At 35.1% G+C, this 18,009-nt stretch overlaps 2 protein-coding genes and 1 pseudogene across 2 annotated transcripts in view; all 3 read left to right on the forward strand.

Moving 5' to 3' along the window:
* Window positions 1–972: 972 nt before the first annotated feature.
* Window positions 973–2,736, forward strand: LOC107637131 (disease resistance protein RUN1-like; annotated as a pseudogene).
* A 4,556-nt stretch (window positions 2,737–7,292) lies between these two features.
* LOC148569361 (uncharacterized) lies at window positions 7,293–8,654 on the forward strand. The gene has a single exon (XM_088485006.1). The coding sequence runs from the start codon at window positions 7,293–7,295 to the stop codon at window positions 8,652–8,654; it is 1,362 nt and encodes a 453-aa protein (XP_088341132.1).
* Window positions 8,655–13,682: 5,028 nt separating this feature from the next.
* LOC107635058 (disease resistance protein Roq1-like) overlaps window positions 13,683–18,009 on the forward strand; it is a 28,113-nt gene continuing 23,786 nt past the window's right edge. The window contains exon 1 of the mRNA XM_016338420.3: window positions 13,683–14,212. Within this exon, the coding sequence (XP_016193906.1) occupies window positions 13,725–14,212 (488 nt within the window). The 5' untranslated portion in view covers window positions 13,683–13,724. The remainder of the gene's footprint in view (window positions 14,213–18,009) is intronic.

The following is an 18,009-nucleotide window of genomic DNA, read 5'->3' on the forward strand; positions in this document are numbered from 1 at the left end:
GCAACGTCAGGCATCAAATTGGAGCCTTTGAAGATGCTTTCAAGAAACATGAACTCAGATTTGGACAAGAAAGTGACAGGGTTAGAAGATGGAGAAATGCCTTAACACAAGTTGTCAGTTATTCTAATTGCGACTCTGAACGATTCGAGTAAGCTAACTCACCATTAAACTCATTTATTTTGCTGTCCTAATTTATGTGCCATAAATATAAATATCGAATGTCCTTTTTGTTTTATGGCACGAGCAAAATCTAAATCTTATGGGGTGTGTTTGTTGTATAATTTGGATCAGTTCTCACTTCTCAGTAAAATATCTTTCAGATGTAAACAATATTATTTATTGAAATCTCAAACATTACACGTACAGTCATATTCAAATTAAAGCAGTAGCTTGTTTTATACTTTTATCAACTTAAGAAGTTATAATCAACTTCTGTAGCTTACAATTAATCATTAACCAATCACGTAACGAATTCATTTACGTTTAAGGTGTGATGTTACCCGTTTACATCTATGAGGCTATGTAATTTAATTGTGAGGTGGAAGAATGAGATTGGGTTGGAAAGAATATTAGAATAGTTTAATAATTTGATATTAACATTATGGCAAATTTGGAGATCACATTAGTTATCAAGATTCAAGAATTTAACTTTCCACAACTTTGGTATCAAAATTTGTGTATTATAAATTGAATAGATAGATAGTTAAATAAATGTGCATTAGAAAATACAAAAAAAAATTCAGAAAGACAAAGAATAGAAATTTTGGAACACTTACATTATCCTCCTTAGGATTTTGTATTTCCCTTCTAAGTTCTAATGGAATTTCTTAAGGTTATTGTTACTTTATTTTGGTTCTATTTATTGCCAAACTTTACACAGATATTGCTTTCTTGTATAGGAACGAGGCCATTCTCGTGGAAAGCGTTACTCAACATATACATGAAAGATTGATTATGAAATTACCATCTTCAATGGAGAATCTGGTAGGGAATGATTCAAGGTTGGAAGAAGTTGTTAGACACATCGGTATTGGGGTGAATGATGTTCGTTTCATTGGCATATGTGGAATGGGTGGCATAGGTAAGACAACTATTGCTAGAAGAGTCTATGAAACCATTCGAAGTGAATTTAAAGCTAGTTGCTTTCTTGTCAATGTAAGAGAGACACGTGAGAAAAGAGGTATTGTTCAAATACAGAAGCAACTTCTTGCTAGCATGAACATAAATTCAGGTACTTTCAATGACGAGTTTGAGGGAAAAGGGATTATTCGTGACTCTTTATGCTGTAAGAAGGTCCTTCTAGTTCTCGATGATGTAGACAATGAAGGCCAATTGGAAAATTTGGCTGGTGAACAAGACTGGTTTGGTCCTGGAAGCAGAATAATAATCACAACTAGAGATACACATGTACTAGAAGTGCATGGAGCCGTGAATAGAATTTGTAAGGTTGAAGGGTTGGAGCAAAATGAAGCACTTGAACTCTTTTATTTGAATGCTTTTAGAAGGCCAAAACCTATTGTAATGGCCTTCCATTGGCACTTGTAGTATTGGGTTCTCACCTTTGTGGATGAACCATTCATGTTTGGCAGAGTGCTATTGAAAAAATAAAGAGCTGTCCACGTAACAAAATTTTTAATACATTGAAAATAAGTTATGATGGTTTAGATCATTTGGAAAAGAATATTTTTTTAGATATTTCTTGCTTTTTTAAAGGAGAATATTTAGAGAAAGTGACAAATATATTAAACAGGTGTGGTTATCATGCTGAAATTGGCATTGCTACTTTAATAGATAAATCTTTGCTAACCAGAACAAATGATGATGAGTGTGGCGATATACTCAGGATGCATGACCTTCTTGAAGATATGGGCAAACATATTGTAAAGCAAGAATCTCCCAACAATCTGAGCAAGCGTAGTAGATTGTGGTCTTATCAAGATGTTGATCGTGTCCTTACACAAAACAAGGTATGTGCCATTTTCTTACAATTGTATGATGTATAGAATTACGATAAGAATCCATAATGAATAAATAATCTATGTAGGAATTTGAAGCAACTCATGGCATCGTTTTACGTTACATGAAGTGGACAGATTTGGATATAAGAGATTTAGCTTTCTCAAATATGTGCAAGCTAAAGCTTCCATCAAGTCTAAGAGTATTAGACGCACTGGGTTGTTATTCACTGGTTGCATCAAATGTAAATGGTGTTATATCAAAGGCGTGTTGTGTCTTTGCAGAATCAGCTAGCCAAGATCGTGAAGACTTCTTGCAAATGGGGATACCTGGGAAGGAAATTCCATCATGGTTTGATCATCAGGAAGAAGGTAACACAGTATCAGTCTCATTCCCTTCAACTGAAACCATCGCACTTGCTCTCTATTTCCTAATTGAAAATCCTTCAGTAAATGATGACGTACAGCCTTGGCTGATCTGCAACGGTAAAGAATTAATCAACAAGAGCTTATTTAACGAGCGCTGTAGTTAGATAATAATTTATGCATTGTGTGCGTGAACAGTTACTATTTTAGTAAGCTGTTATGCCAACACAATCGCTTCCAATTGCTATTTCCCAGTAATCATTATGATAATATCCGTTTACGGAGATCTTGAGCACGTTGGGTGTGCAAGCAAGACATTCAACATTTCAACAAATCAAAACTGAAAACAAGGAAAAGAAAAGCAACTCTTGAACTGAACATGGACATCATCTCACATTCTTCACCTTCTATATGAACAAGAGGAATAAGATGCTCCTGGTTGCCTCTCCACTGTATGAACAAGAGGAAGAGCGTGCTGCCATAGTGGAGAGCGCTATTGAGAGTGCTTAGATCTCTTCAGCTAAATGGTTCCCCAGATTTGAAGCTTTTCAGAGACCTCATTGCATCTATCCAATAGCCATGTGAACCCAGAGATAAATGTAAATCTTGAGTTTATATAATACTAGTATTTTTACCGGTAATACTATTACGGGAATATAAATTTTTTAAAATTACATCGATCCTGGTATTATAGATTATGACACAAAAAATTTATAACATTAAACTACTTTTATAAAATGGTCGTAAGGGACAAAAGTCCCCGTCGACTAAGAAGACCAGAGTCTTAAACAAAATTAAATAATAAGTTTTTTAGTTATTATTTTTAAATGAAAGAATTTAATTTTTTACTTAATTTTAACATTCGTTATCTAAAATTTGAAAGAATTTAACATGTATATTTTTATATTTGATTAGATATTAAGTTTGTTGTACAAATAGAAATAATTAATTTTTATATTTGCTATTTAAAAATAATATTTTTTTCTATATATATAAAAATATAATTAGATATTAACATAAAAAAATTTATATTGATAGTTATAAAATTAACTTATTTTTTTTAAAAATAATTGAATTTTAATTTTAATTTTTAATCATAACATTAGTATTTTTTTAAAATTATATGTAATAAATATTAAAAAAAAGTAAAAATATATATTAAAAAGATAAGCAGTAAAAATTTAAAATTAAATAAAAAAATATGTATATAATAATATTTTTAATTTAAATTATATTATGTTGTTAATTCTATTTTTCGTAGAACTTAAAGGTAGAGAAAAATAAAGAATGAGAGAAAGGAGAGAGAAAGATAAAGAAGAAGAATGAGAGATGGAGTTTGTTAATTTTGGAAGCTAAGAAAATTTTTTATTTTAATTATAATAAAAATATCTGGTGATACATTTTGATTTGTCAAATTACTAATATAAAATATGAATTATAAATTATATATAGAGTGGGAAGAATAAAGAGAAATAGAAAAAAAGAGAGAGGTAGATAAGAAAATATAAGAAGAATGTTCACTAATTTAAGAGGAAAATATTTTATCTAAATTTTAATAAGAGAGTGTCATGTGACACATTTTAGTTATTAAATTAGTTAGTAATATATAAATTTAATATATAATATAGCTATATTTTAATTTTAATTTTAATTTAATTTAAATATAATTAGAGAATGTTATGTTGTATATTTTAATTGTCAAATTCGTAATTAGTCATTGATAATGATATATAAGAGAGATAGAGTAAATAAAAAAATGAAAGAGATAAAGAAAGGAAGAGAGAAGAGAATGACATGTGGCACATTTTAGCCTTAAAATTAGAGATATATAATAGATATATAATAGATTGGTATTTGAAGTTGTATTTTATTTTGTAATTCTTTCTCTTTCCATTTTTAGGAAAAATAATATGTTGGTTTCCGATAGTGGCGAGTTTGTGTTATGTGATTCCTGGAAATGTGCGACTGTGTTAAATTGCGTGTTTCAAATTGTGAATATGAAAAAAGGTGGGTGGGGAGGAATATGAATTGGGAATTTGGAGGTTGTATTTGAGTTCAAGTGTGATAGCATTTCTATCTTTTTTAAATATCATGCGGGAAACATTTTAATCTTGGTTTCATGTGTAAATTGTTGCAATGAGGTTACAACAAAATTTTTTTGTTGGGTTGGAGGGTGTTTAGGAAGATGGCGCTTGAGATTCACAATGGTTTGACTTTTTCATTGCTGCAGCATAGAACTTGTTTGGGAAGAATAACAACACAGATTCAGATTCATTACAGAGGGAAGGAGAAAATCTGCAGGCCATGGAGAGTACCAACGTCAACTTAGTTGCCATTCTTGTAAGTTTCGAGTTGTTTTGATCTGTGATTATTGATAAAGAATAACCTACCTAGTTCTGTGGGTTATGTCTTTGATGCACCTCATTAGAACTTTGATTGCTAAAGTTTGATTGCCATGCAAAGGTTAATTATGTTTCTTGTTTTATACAGTGTCTTGGGTGATTTGATAAATCAGTGGTTTTTAATTTATTCTGCTAGATATGGTAATGGATGCATCATCCCTTGGAGAACATATAGAATGTGCAAAGGTTATAACCTTTACATTCTCTGCTTGACCAATGATTACTTCAATGACAATGAATATCGCCCATATATGGGGTTTAAACCTTTGATTCGGCTGCAGGAACAGGTCAGCGAAGGTGAACCTGAATATTTTTCTGATTATCCTTGTTTTCATGTCAAAATATTGAGCACTGGCTGGGTGCCTATTGAAAGACAGGAGTGCACGTTGGGTGTGCAAGCAAGACATTCAAGATTTTAAGAAAAGAAAATCCCAAACAGGGAAAAGAAAAGCAACTCTTTGAACTGAATATGGACATGATCTCACATTCTCCAGCTTCTAGGAATAAGATGCTAGTGGTTTCCCCTCCACTGTATGAACAAGAGGAAGAGCGTGCTGCCATATTACTGACTTCTTAATACACATTTTGTAATATGTCTTTTATTGTAAAAGCATGAGCAATCCATTTGTATATATTAGTTATGCTTCTGAATTCTGATAGCTCAACATTCATACTCGAACTTATTGATTCTGCTATCGCTACTTCTCATTTACATTGTTAGTGCACCAGTTACTTAGATTAGAGAAGGTGAATATGAGAAATGAGTATGATTTTCTCATTCATTACCCAAATGGAGGGTTATTATATACTTGATGCTTACTTCATAACAGATTTCCTACTACTCATAATTAACTAACCCATAACAAACATAATTACACATGTCCAATTAAATTTTTTCTTCAAACAATATCTGCTTTGCATGTGCTTCCATTCAATGGTTGCAAAATCGTTTCACTTCACGGCCTTCAACTCATTGTTTTTAGGTAATTGAAGACACGTGTTGGGAGTTGGAAATGTGAAACAACAATCATCTTGCCAAGAGGAAAAAGGATGCTATATTTGACGTCACTCGTTAATTAGATATTGGACATGTAGCCTCCATTTACTTTATTTTCGTGTTCATCTGTGTCCAACCATCATAATTTCTACCTGGCTTCTAATGGCATCGATAAAGACACTTTTTATACGAAGTTTTCTTGCTTTTTTTTCACAACTTTTAATAGTAGTAATATAGAGAAAATATATCTTAAGATTATTATTATTATAATATTACAACGCACATGATCCAAAAATCAGCCGTTTATCAGTCACTTGTATAAGAAAGTAGTAGTCTTATGTTCAAATCTATAATCAAATATGATTCATGTTTATAAACAAATTTCATAAATAATATAACCAAAGTGCAAAATATCCAAGTATCTGCAGAGAATGTTTTATTTTCTTTAACGCTAACTATAAATTATAATAAGTTTTATATAGTTATTGATTAACACATTCATTTACTCAAAAACACACAAATGAAAATAGTAAAATATTATATCATTTTCAGGCAATGACCAATTCACCTTTTTTGTCTTTTCCACACAAGTCAACAAAGCAAAGCCTTATGCTGATAGAAGTTACACAAGCAGCTTCCACTCACTTTCCTGTTTTCACACACAGACATTTTTAGTGTTTGCTAATAATCTTGTACTAACAGAACACTGCTTGAATTGAAGCAGCATTGCATCAATCCTATATATAAATTTGTCGGAAAGATAACTTTGAAAGCTAATAATATTTTCACTTTTTCTTTTCCAATTTTGATCAGTTTTTGAAGAAGATGAAGTATACAAATATGAGTTTGGCCAAGAACTGAAGTGATCTCATTTTTCTGGGTCTGGGAACTTGAAATATCAGTGCTTAAAAGCTATGGAAGCCTTAGCAATGCACAAATTTAGTCCATGTCAATCTGCATTTGGTGTTATATAAATTTGAGTTTGATGTAACCATGTATGAAATGATTTAGATTTAGAAAATATTAAACTGTTTGTATGTTAATATTCTAAAAAAAAGATATGGAACTAAAAAACCTTTTTATCTTTTTTTTTTTTATTGTATTCCTTATGACAGATTTTATTTTCTAGAAGCAAAGGAGACTATTAGAATTTAGACGCATTGTCATTGGTGGTAGCTAGGAACTAGGATCTAACATTTGTTACATAACCAATTTACACTATCAAAAAATAACAAAATTCTAACTCAAAATAAGCTAACTAAGATCAACTCTGGCTAATAGCTAAGTATTTTACATTTTCTAGCAATACAAGTAAAATCACCAGTTAAAAGCTAAAGGACTCAAAGTGCAGATTTTCAGCCAAATTAAATGAGCAAACAGCCGCTACCTCCGGCCTCATTTCCTTGGGTCCAGAAACAAGAACCTCCACATTTGACCCTTTCAGTTTCAAAAGCAATCCTTCAAATTCAATTTCTTTTAAAATGTTTTCTTAAAATCAACTTTATTTATTGATTTAAAAAAGTCTTTATTTATTTATATATCAGATCATATGATAAACCATAATTGGCTGAGATGAGAGAGAGAGAGAGAGGGGTGGGAAACACTGAGAGGGGTAGAAGTAGGTTTTTTCGTAGGGATCCTAGGGTTTGGAATAGAGAAGAGTACTATCGATTGGAAAATGAATCGTTCACTATATTCGTTGATCATCTTCCAGAAGATATTTCTAAGAAGGAGTTGCATCATCTGTTCAATTGGACTGGGCGGATTAATGATATCTACCTGTCACGAAAACAAAAATATGGAACCCTGTACATTTTCGCGTTCATCCGATATACAACCAAGGGAGGAGCTACGAAGGCTATCGCGGAAATGAATGGGATGAGGTTACGAGGGAAGTTTATCACAGTAGGAGAAGCTAGATATCGACGCACTAAGGAATTGAAACCGACGATGGGACATCAAGAGGAAAACCACGCACGGAATTCAATCAAGGCTCAACCCTTACATGAAGTGCGACAAAAGGAAGAGATCGGCTATGTGAAAGAGGTTAAGAAGAACGAAGCACCAGGGGAACCGCTCGGCAATAGGTGGATGAAGAAGTTGGAAGTGCCAGTGGCAAAAGAAAACCTGGTCTGGCTGCATAGGAGTCTAGTAGGCGGAACGACAAAGACAATTGACTATAACTCTTTGAAGGCAATGATTAGGAAGAATATACCCCAGGTGGTGGAAATCAGAGAATTAGGAGCACACAAAGCACTCCTGACGTTTGACAGTATTCTTAGTGCTGAAGAGGCGTACACGTTCGAACTGAACAACCTTCTCAAGTTTTTTCATAGGGTATGGAAATGGGATGAGGAGGAGCGGAGCGATACTCGAAGGGTATGGTTAGAGTGTTTCGGTATTCCCTTGCATACATGGTCACCAGATACATTCAAGTTGATAGGGAGCCAATGGGGGGAAGTTGTTGGATGCGATCAAGCCACGGAATCTTGCCTCTCCTTCAGCGTGGCGCGGGTACAAATTGACACTTGTTGTATGGACAGAATCAACGAGTGGATCCACATCACAATTGGGTCTAGTGGGTTTGACGTTCTAGTTAAAGAGGTTAATCATGAGAGCCTTGGAAGGGAGCTGAAGATTGCGAAAACAGATAAATCTTATTTTCAAGAAATATGCGAGTGCTCCGGTGCGCGCGGTGGTTTGGTAATTGGTGATCCGGCGGCTGATTTGGTGATGGCGACTCCAAGGGAGGAAGATTATGGAAAGGACAATTTGGTAATTCAAGAAGACATATTGAATGAATGGAATAATGACAATTCAATTCATTTTCAAATTCCAAGAGTAACGGAAGGCTTTGTTTCAGATAGAATCACTAAATTAAAGGAATTTACTGATTTGGTTAATGATTCGTGTTCAGAACAAACGGTTAGTTAGGAATATGATAATGGGCTGAAGGAAGATTGTTATTGTACAAAAAAGGGAGCCCAAGCATGGGATGAGGTTTGGGCCAAAAATCAGAAGAGATACAGCAGGTTGGAGGATTTAAACGTGGGCTACATCACCGCAGGCCCAAACCAAGCTGAATTTGGCACATGCAGCCCAGTCAAGGATCAAACTCGGACTGATGGGGAGCGTGTGTCATCTCAAGCGGGCCGGGTAGTGCTCCATGTGGGTCCGCGGTGTCTAGCAGTGAAGGATAGCGTTGTGGCTGAGACCTGACGGCTATGGAGACGCCGTGCAATGGTCAGTCCGGAATGGCAGTACCACGACGAGGCAGAGACCACCTGGACGCTTACCACAGCTCCATCGGGATAGTTGAGGGGGATGCCGTGCTGAGGATAGATGGCGATGCGGGCTTCCATGGTCTACCTAGAAACCTGTCAAGACGTCCTGTGGCTCCATGGCAGGAAATGAAGGGAGTTGCTCTGTCCGGTGCAGGTGGGACTGGCAGAAACGCCGAGGAGGCTGGAGCGATGTCCGAGGGGGCTGATGCAGTGGATGAAGAGAGAAGCCTGGCTCCTGCAATAGTGGATGAGGGCAGTAGTGCAACTGGAATCGTGGAAACAAATGAAGGGCAACAAATATCTAAAATTGAAGAACAGTTGGCTGAGAATAGAAAGGCGTGGGATTTAGCTGTTGAATCCGGAGCAGTACAGTACGATGAAGAAGACGACTTAATGAGGATATTACAAGAACAAAATGAAGCGATAGCTGAGAAGAGGAGGATAGCAAAACTGAAAGAGAAGGTGCGAAGAAGCAGACCGAAAAAGTTTAAACAGGTGTGTAACAATGTTTTAAAATGATTTTTAGCTCTTGGAATGTTAGGGGGTTGAGGGGGGTTGGAAAATTGAGTATGATAAAAGAGCTCAAAAAAAAGCAAAAATTAAATATGTTAGGCTTGGTTGAAACAAAATTGCAAGTTGTGAATAAATTCGATGTCGTACGTATTTGGGGAAGTGATGCGGTGGGATGGGAGTTTGTAGGATCGGTAGGCACATCTGGGGGTCTGTTATTAATGTGGGATGAGTTGCTATTTAGAATGAATAACTGTTACAAAGGGGGATAGGTGGCTATGTGTTGAGGGAATTTTATTGAAAAATGAGTTCCATTGTGCTTTCTGTTTGGTTTATGGTCCGCATATGAGAGTTGAAAAACTTGTTGTTTGGGAGGAACTGAGCTATATAGCAGGGTTATGTCAAGTCCCGATATGCTACTTGGGTGACTTCAATGAGGTGATACAGGTTGATGAAAGGAAAAATCAAGACAGATTAACAGCGTCTGCAGAAGATTTCAAGGGTTGGATCCAAGATATGCAGTTAGTGGACTTACCGCTGAATGATCGCAAGTTTACATGGTATAGAGGTGGATCCTGTAGTCGTATTGACAGAGTCCTGCTGAGTGTAGAATGGACTGAGGAGTTCCCGGAGATTCGTTTAAAAGGTGGTCCGAGAGGCTTGTCAGATCATTGCCCAATAATAGTCGAAGTTACTAAGTTTAGAAGAGGCCCACGTCCGTTCCGGACTTTAGACTCATGGTTTACACATGAAGGATTCCTAAGAATGGTCAGGGAGGAATGGCGGAATATTGGAGAGGGACAGTTCACAGATAAATTGAAGGCTCTTACGGTGCCTTTGGGAAAATGGCATAAAGAGAAATTTGGTGACTTGGAAAAGAAAATTCAGCGTTTTGAGGAGGAGATCAAGAGGGTGGATGATATGGTTGGAAATGGTGTCTATGATGGTACTATGGAGGCTAGAAGGAAGGCTCTAGTAAGTTGTTGCAAGCAGTGGTATGTGAGGAAAGAGGTACACTGGAAACAGATGTCGCGTTCTAGGCATGCGAAGGACATGGATAAAAACACTCGGTACTTTCATAGTTTGGCGTCGGCAAGAAGAAGGAACAATAGGATCGATGCTTTGGTGATTAATGGATGGTTGGTAAGAAATCAAGGTAGGATCAAGATTGCCATCAGAGACTTCTACAGAGAGTTGTATCACCAGGAGAGATCCCCGGTAATAGGGTTTAGAGACGGTCTGGTTAATCGGATTAACGAAGAAGAATCCAGTGCATTGGAGTGCATACCATCATTGGTGGAGATTAGGGAGGCTGTTTGGGACTGTGAATCCTCTAAGGCTCCAGGTAGTGATGGGTATAATATGAACTTCATCAAAAAGTGCTGGGATGAGATCGGCACGGAGTTCTCGACAGCTGTTCTGGATTTCTTTCGGTCATCAAGGTTGCCGCCTGATTCCAATGTTACTTGGGTGGCTCTGGCTCCGAAGTTCACTGGAGCCAAAGAGATCAAAGACCTCAGGCCGATCAGTATGGTTGGATGCATCTACAAAGTCATTTCAAAGGTGATGGTCAGAAGGATGAGATCAGTGATGCCAGGCTTAGTAGGGGAGACTCAAAGTGCATTTGTGAAAGGTCGGAAAATTCATGATGGGGCTCTGATTGCATGCGAAACAGTGCAATGGCTGAAGGCAAGGAAGAAGAAGGCGGCAATTATTAAATTAGACTTCCAGAAGGCTTATGATAGAGTGAAGTGGATCTTTGTGGATATTGTGCTGCAGAAGATGGGATTTGGGCGGAGATGGAGAGAGTGGGTTAGGGAGTGTATCGGTTCAGCGTCCATGGCAATTCTGATAAATGGCTCCCCTTCCAAACCATTCAAGATGGAGAGAGGCTTGAGACAAGGTGACCCTTTGTCCCCGTTCTTGTTTGTTCTGGTAGTGGAGGTCTTACACAGGATGATAAGGGAGGCAGTGAGAAACAGACGAATCTCGCCGCTGCTGGTGGGGAAGGAAAACATAGAGTTATCACATCTCCAGTTCGCAGACGACACTATTTTATTTTTCCCACCGGAGGAGGAGACCATTAGAAACTATGCCAGACTCTTAAGGTGTTTTGAGATTATGTCGGGGTTATCGATTAACTTTGATAAATCCAGCTTAATCCCAATCAATTGTGAACAGCTCTGGACTGACAACATGTGTAGCTTATTGGGATGTAAAGAAGCGAACCTCCCAGTCCGTTATCTTGGCATTCCTTTAGGAGCAAACCCGAGGCTGGTAAAGACATGGAAGTCGATAATTGACAAGGTTGAGGAAAAGCTCAGTTTGTGGAAGGCTAAGGTGCTAAATAAAGCGGGTAAGCTAGTCCTTATTAAGTCTGTGTTGAATAGCTTGCCAGTGTACTATCTGAGCCTGTACAAGATGCCGAAGGCCGTGGCAGAAAAGTTGATATCATTACAAAGAAGATTCTTATGGAGTAAGGAGGAAGGTAGGAATGGGATAGCACTAGTCAAGTGGGAAGTGGTTCAGGCCCCTAAAAAGGAGGGAGGCTTGGGGGTAGGAGATGCAGTGATTAGGAACTCCGCCCTACTATTTAAGTGGTGGTGGCGATTTTCAAAGGAGGAGTGCCCTTTATGGAAGAAGGTTGTTTGCTCCTGTTACGACCTGAAGCCCAATATGATGTTATCAACTCAGCAAATGCCTACTAAAGGGGGACCGTGGAAGGACATATGCTAGTTGCAGCTCAAGGATAGTAATGTAAGGGACAAGAGGATTACTGGGTTGTCTATGGAGGTGGGTGATGGCAGGAGGACTCTTTTCTGGGAAGATGTCTGGTTACAAGGCGGTTCCCTCAGGTTGAGGTTTCCGAGACTTTTCTCTATTTCAAACCAGCAAGGATCTGTCATAGGGGATTGCGGATTTTGGAATGGGTTAGAGTGGGTATGGAATTTCCAGTGGAGGCGAGGCCTATATCAATGGGAGTTGGAATTATTGAACAGGTTACATGAGGTTTCAAGGCCTATAAAACTAGCAAGTGATAAGCAAGACAGACTTGTATGGAAGTATGGCAAGGAAGAAATTTTTTTAACTAACTCTTTTGTACAGGTGGTGCAATCAGAGACTCTCCCAGAGGATATCACAAGTTTCAGCTTCACCAGAACCATTTGGAAAGGTTTGGCGCCACCACGAGTGGAGTTATTTATTTGGTTTGTGCTGATAGAAAGAGTAAACACTAAAGAAAGACTACATAGATTGGGAATACTTAGGCATGGGGACAATATATGTGTGTTTTGTAAAAGAGATGTTGAACATATTTACCACCTGTTCCTGGGGTGTGGGTTTACTTGGCAGGTATGGTGTCGATGGCTTTTTGATCTCGGGAGAGCGTGGTCTATTCCGGGCTCACTCAAGGAACATTTTGAGAGTTGGACAGGTGTCATGAACAGTAATGAGGAGCGGAATCGGTGGTTAAGGTGCTTCTTTGCGGTCATTTGGAATATATGGCTTGAGAGGAACAGACGTATTTTTAATTCCAAAGAAGGTGGTTCAGAAGATGTGTATCAATGGTCCTTGACCAGTTATAGAGAGTGGAGTAGTAGGAACCGTGTTGTTGTTGATGGCAATGCCGGAGATGACAACAGGGGTAGTTGATTTACTTTGCCTTATTTCCTTTATTTTAATGTCCTCGGTTTGATTGTATGCTGCTCCACTGTATTGTGTTGAGCTCTCTTATTCAAAAAAAAAAAAAAAACCATAAATTAGATAAATTTTTACTTATTCTAAATAGGTCTAAGCAGTAGCTTCCAGTTATCATAACATAAATTTTGAATTTAATAGTACAAATAGTTTTTTAAATTGATTTCTAAATAGAAACAATAATCAAATTGGTTCGTCAAGTTTTATCCCATAATCAAATTGGTCCTCCATTGAAAATGCCAAATTGGTTCGCTTCATTTATTAATTTCTACGCGCTTTATTTGGAATGATAAAGAAAAGATGACTATATAGTTTAATTATTATTATTATTTTATTCGAAATAAATAAATAAATGAAATTCATTTACATTTGTGGGCATGTATTGGCACCCAGCAGCTTCCGCTTACTTTCCTTTCTCTTCACAAACAATTTGTTATTAATTAATTAACAGTTTAGTGTTAACCACATACAAACGCACATACACCACAATCCACTTCTCTTCAAGCTTCAAACTATGGCATCCGCCTCTTCTTCCGCTTCAATCCCACCACCACGATCATGCACCTATCACGTGTTCTTGAGTTTTAGAGGAGAAGACACTCGCACAAACTTCACTAGCCATCTCTATGCGGCCCTCAACAGGAAAGGAATCACAACCTACAAAGATGACCAAAACCTTCGCAAAGGCCATGTTATTTCAAAAGAACTCCTGAAAGCAATTGAAGAGTCCATGTTTGCAGTTATTGTTTTCTCACCGGACTATGCTTCCTCCAGTTGGTGCTTGGATGAACTCCAAAAGATCATTGAGTGTAAAAACCAGCTGGGGCTACAGATCGAGGCAGTGTTCTACGGTGTGGAGCCTTACCATGTGAGGCACCAGAGAGGAACCTTTGAGGAAGCTTTCAAGAAACACGAAGAGAGACATGACAGTGAGAAGGTCAAAAGATGGAGAGATGCGCTAACACAAGTTGCTGCTCATTCTGGCTGGACCTCCAAAAATCAGTAAGCTAAACTACTCACTCATTAACTTATTACTACAATTTTAAATATTTTTCTAAAGCAAATAGAATGCAATGTTTAAGCAACGATGGTAACAGTATACTAAAAATTAGCCATAATGTTTAAATTTTTTTTCATATACATATCAATTTTTAATTGAAAAATAAAATTAAATAATAACTAATTATATTCTGGTTCATATGATTCGTTTTGCAAAATAGATTTAAACCATATCTACTCTACATTCATAATTTTCGTTCTTAGAAAAAATTTATTGTCAAATTAGCTTTTTATTTCTTTTCATTCAGTTAGACAAATCAATCTTTAATAGATTTTTTTTTTTGAAAATAAATATTTAAATTAAAGTTTATAGTAATACATGGAATAATTTCTTTTCTTCTTTTTCTTCTTCAACGTAGATACAATCACACTATGAATGAATTACTATAAAATTGAGTTTAAATATAATGATGGAATAATAATTATAGTTATTTTCGTCTACCACAATTTTTTTTCTTGAAATTACATATTAAATATAGATCTCGCTCGTAATAAAATAATATGATACCACAATGGAATTAATTTATTAAATAATATTAATATTTTTAAATTAATTACATTATGTAATATAAATTTAAAAATATTATATTATTTAAAAATTAATGAGATAATATGTGGGTTAATGTTAAACTTTTTGACTCATTTATAAAAAAATTTGTAATTTGTATATAGTTTAATATTTGTAAATAATGTGAAAATTATTATTATAGTTTTAATATAAATATTAATTATATTTAATCGGTATTTTTAAATTCGGAGCCACTCAGATAAAGACGTCGAAAACGTCTTTTTTATAAAGATGTTTTTTAATAATTAAAATTTAACACATATAATTAATTAAATCGTATTATTTTTGTCAAAATTAGGCTAGACAAATTGATTTGATGAAAAATTGGTAAATCAAATCTTGAATTAGTCTAAATTAATATTATTTTTTATAGAAAATGACTACAATACCCTATTATGAAAAATGACTAAAATACTTCTATTATATATATTAATTTTGAGAATCCTAAATTTTAGTCATTTATTTTTCTATCGTAAGGTTAGAATTTAGAATTTTTAAAATTAATATATATATAAATAATAAGAGTATTTTAATCATTCTCTATAATAAGGGTATTGTAGTCATTTTCTATAAAAAAATAATATTAATTTAGATCAGTTCAAGATTTAATTCACCATTTTTTTGCTTAAATCAATTTGTCTAGCCTAATTTTGACAAAAATAATATGATTTAATCGATTATATATGTTAAATTTTAATTACTGAAAAATATCTTTAAAAAAAGACGTTTTAAGCGTCTTTATTTGAGTGGCTCCCTTTTAAATTTAATAGAATAATAATAGCTATTAAATTTAATTATTTTTGTATCATTATTATATAAAAAATTTTATTTTTATTTTGTAAAATTATAAAATGATCATCAATATAAAATTAATGGCGTGACACAATCATAAAAACCAATAGTCATGTGCTCATTTTATATAATAAATTTGTTTCAACTTTTATGTAATAAAAATAGATAAAATGATATTGATAGTAAATGCTAAAAATATGGCGTAATAATCCAAATTAATTCTAATGAAACTGCTTAAACTTGAGAAAGGAGGTTGAATCAAGTTAATTCAAAATTTTAACTTCTTAAGCTTTGTTTTAGCAGAAGCAAAATGTGTAGGAGATTATTTCGTTTTGTCTCATACACCAGATAATAACAGAGAAGGGAAGAAGAGAAAGAGGCTAGCATGTATCTTGGTTCGGTTTTTAAGTGCCATAAAACCTACATTAGTCTCTACCATAACCGTGGTAGAATTTCCACTATAATCAAATTGATTACAGTCTGACAGTCACCAATACTATTGAATTACAATCTATTTCACTAAGCTTTTTATCCTAAAGCTCAGCTTTCCAAGTGCTATCCCAATTTGAAAGGGAAACCAACCAGATTCAACACACCACCAAGTGCTATCCCAACTTGACAAGGAGAACTAATCTTAATTCATTGAAACCAAATTACACAGAAACAATTCTTTTGATTTTTTCATGCATCTCTCTTGTCTCTTCTCTCATTGCTTTTTCTACTTACATAATTTATCTTTTTCTCAAATAAAAAGATGATATTAGATAACCATAACAAGAAAAATTTGAAATGAAGCTCAATTAGAAGAAAAAAATTCAGCTCAAGTAAGTTGAGATAATACAAGAAATTTGAAATGAAGCTCAATTAGAAGAAAAAAATTCAGCTCAAGTAAGTTGAGATAATACTCTTGTATTGCTCTCTTTTTCTTGCTTCCAAATGTTTAAGTGAGGCCTCTTTTATAAAATCAGTCTGCTTCTCCAATTTGTTCTTTATTGCCTCCTTCAATTCCTCATACCATCAATCTGTTGGAACTGTCACCTATGACATGCAATTCTTTTTTCATTTTGCTCCACTAACTCTGTTTATTGAGGAGCCACTCCACCATCTCTATTGTCCTTGGATTTTCTTTCTTTCTTGGCACAAGCATTTTTTTTTCACTTTGCTCTATTACTTTTGCTGTTTGAGGAGCTGCTCCACTACTTCTACACTCTTGCAAATTTGTGTTTTGCTCTCCTATATTCTGAACTTAACTTTTCTAATGTCTTTGGAATAATGGAATTGTCCTAGTGTCATTGTTTTTGTCCTCATGCTACAACTGTCCCAATGTAATGCCAAATGTCCTTCTTGTCTTTTTCCTCTTTTGTTCCAATCATATACATTCGTTTCTTTCTCTTTTGGCTTATAGAATCTGATTTGTTACTCATCCAAATGTAATGGGTTGATACTTTGTATTTGTAACACTTGAAGTTGCTGAAGCAACAATAACTTGGGCTAAAGTAACATGTAAATGGGTTTGCATCACTTAGCACACACATTAAGCCAATCTTAGCTTTTAACCTAATAGATGTTTGTTATCATATATTTAAAACTCAATATTAAATTTAATTCAATAATTTCCCCTTTAATGACAAACATGGTAAAAGAGGATAAATAAATTAAAAAATTAATTAAAATAAATTGAGATCACTTTTCTTTGATGATTATCCAAAATATGTGGTGTTCTCCCTTCAGCATTTCTCTCCCTTAATCATGGCTTACTTATCGAAATAAAGATAACTTAAAGTAGCCAAAACAAATACCAAAACAATATAACAATAATGACACAGAGCAAATAGAGTAACATACCAGCACATTAGGCAGTATAAATTAAGCATCATCAATATTCTAAGCCAAGCTTAACTTTTCTTTTCTCTTCTTTCCTTTTTGTCATCAAGGAGGAAAAAATTAGATGACGATTATCAATGGCTAAGAGAAGGGGGGTTGAATCTTAGCTCCCTTTTTGCTTCTGAGCACTTGCTGACCCTTGAGACCAATTCAGGAAACTTCTTTTCTTTTTATCTCGTGAATAGCCACGAGACTTTTTCTTTTGCCTCGTCCCCATCCACGAGATATTTTTGGTTTTTGCTCCTGTGCAGTACTGACAGAATTGGAGTAGAGAAGAGAGAAAATTACACCCAGATATATCCTGGTTCAGCTGCTAAGTGCAATGCAGCCTACATCCATTCTCCATCACAAACATGATGGAATTTCACTATAATCTTCCAGATTACAAACTGTAAAGTGCTAACCCAACTTACAAGGGGGTTCTCACAGAATCATAAAACACAACACAGATGTACAAAGAAACTCTAAGACATCTATGGCTTTTTCTTTTAATTTT

This window comes from Arachis ipaensis, chromosome B4 (assembly GCF_059453495.1).
Source record: "Arachis ipaensis isolate K30076 ecotype BB chromosome B4, ASM5945349v1, whole genome shotgun sequence".
NCBI lineage: Eukaryota > Viridiplantae > Streptophyta > Magnoliopsida > Fabales > Fabaceae > Arachis > Arachis ipaensis.

Bases quoted from the DNA above. Each gene is read 5' to 3' on its own strand.
- LOC148569361 (XM_088485006.1), top strand. From the start codon at position 7,293: ATGAGAGAGAGAGAGAGAGGGGTGGGAAACACTGAGAGGGGTAGAAGT.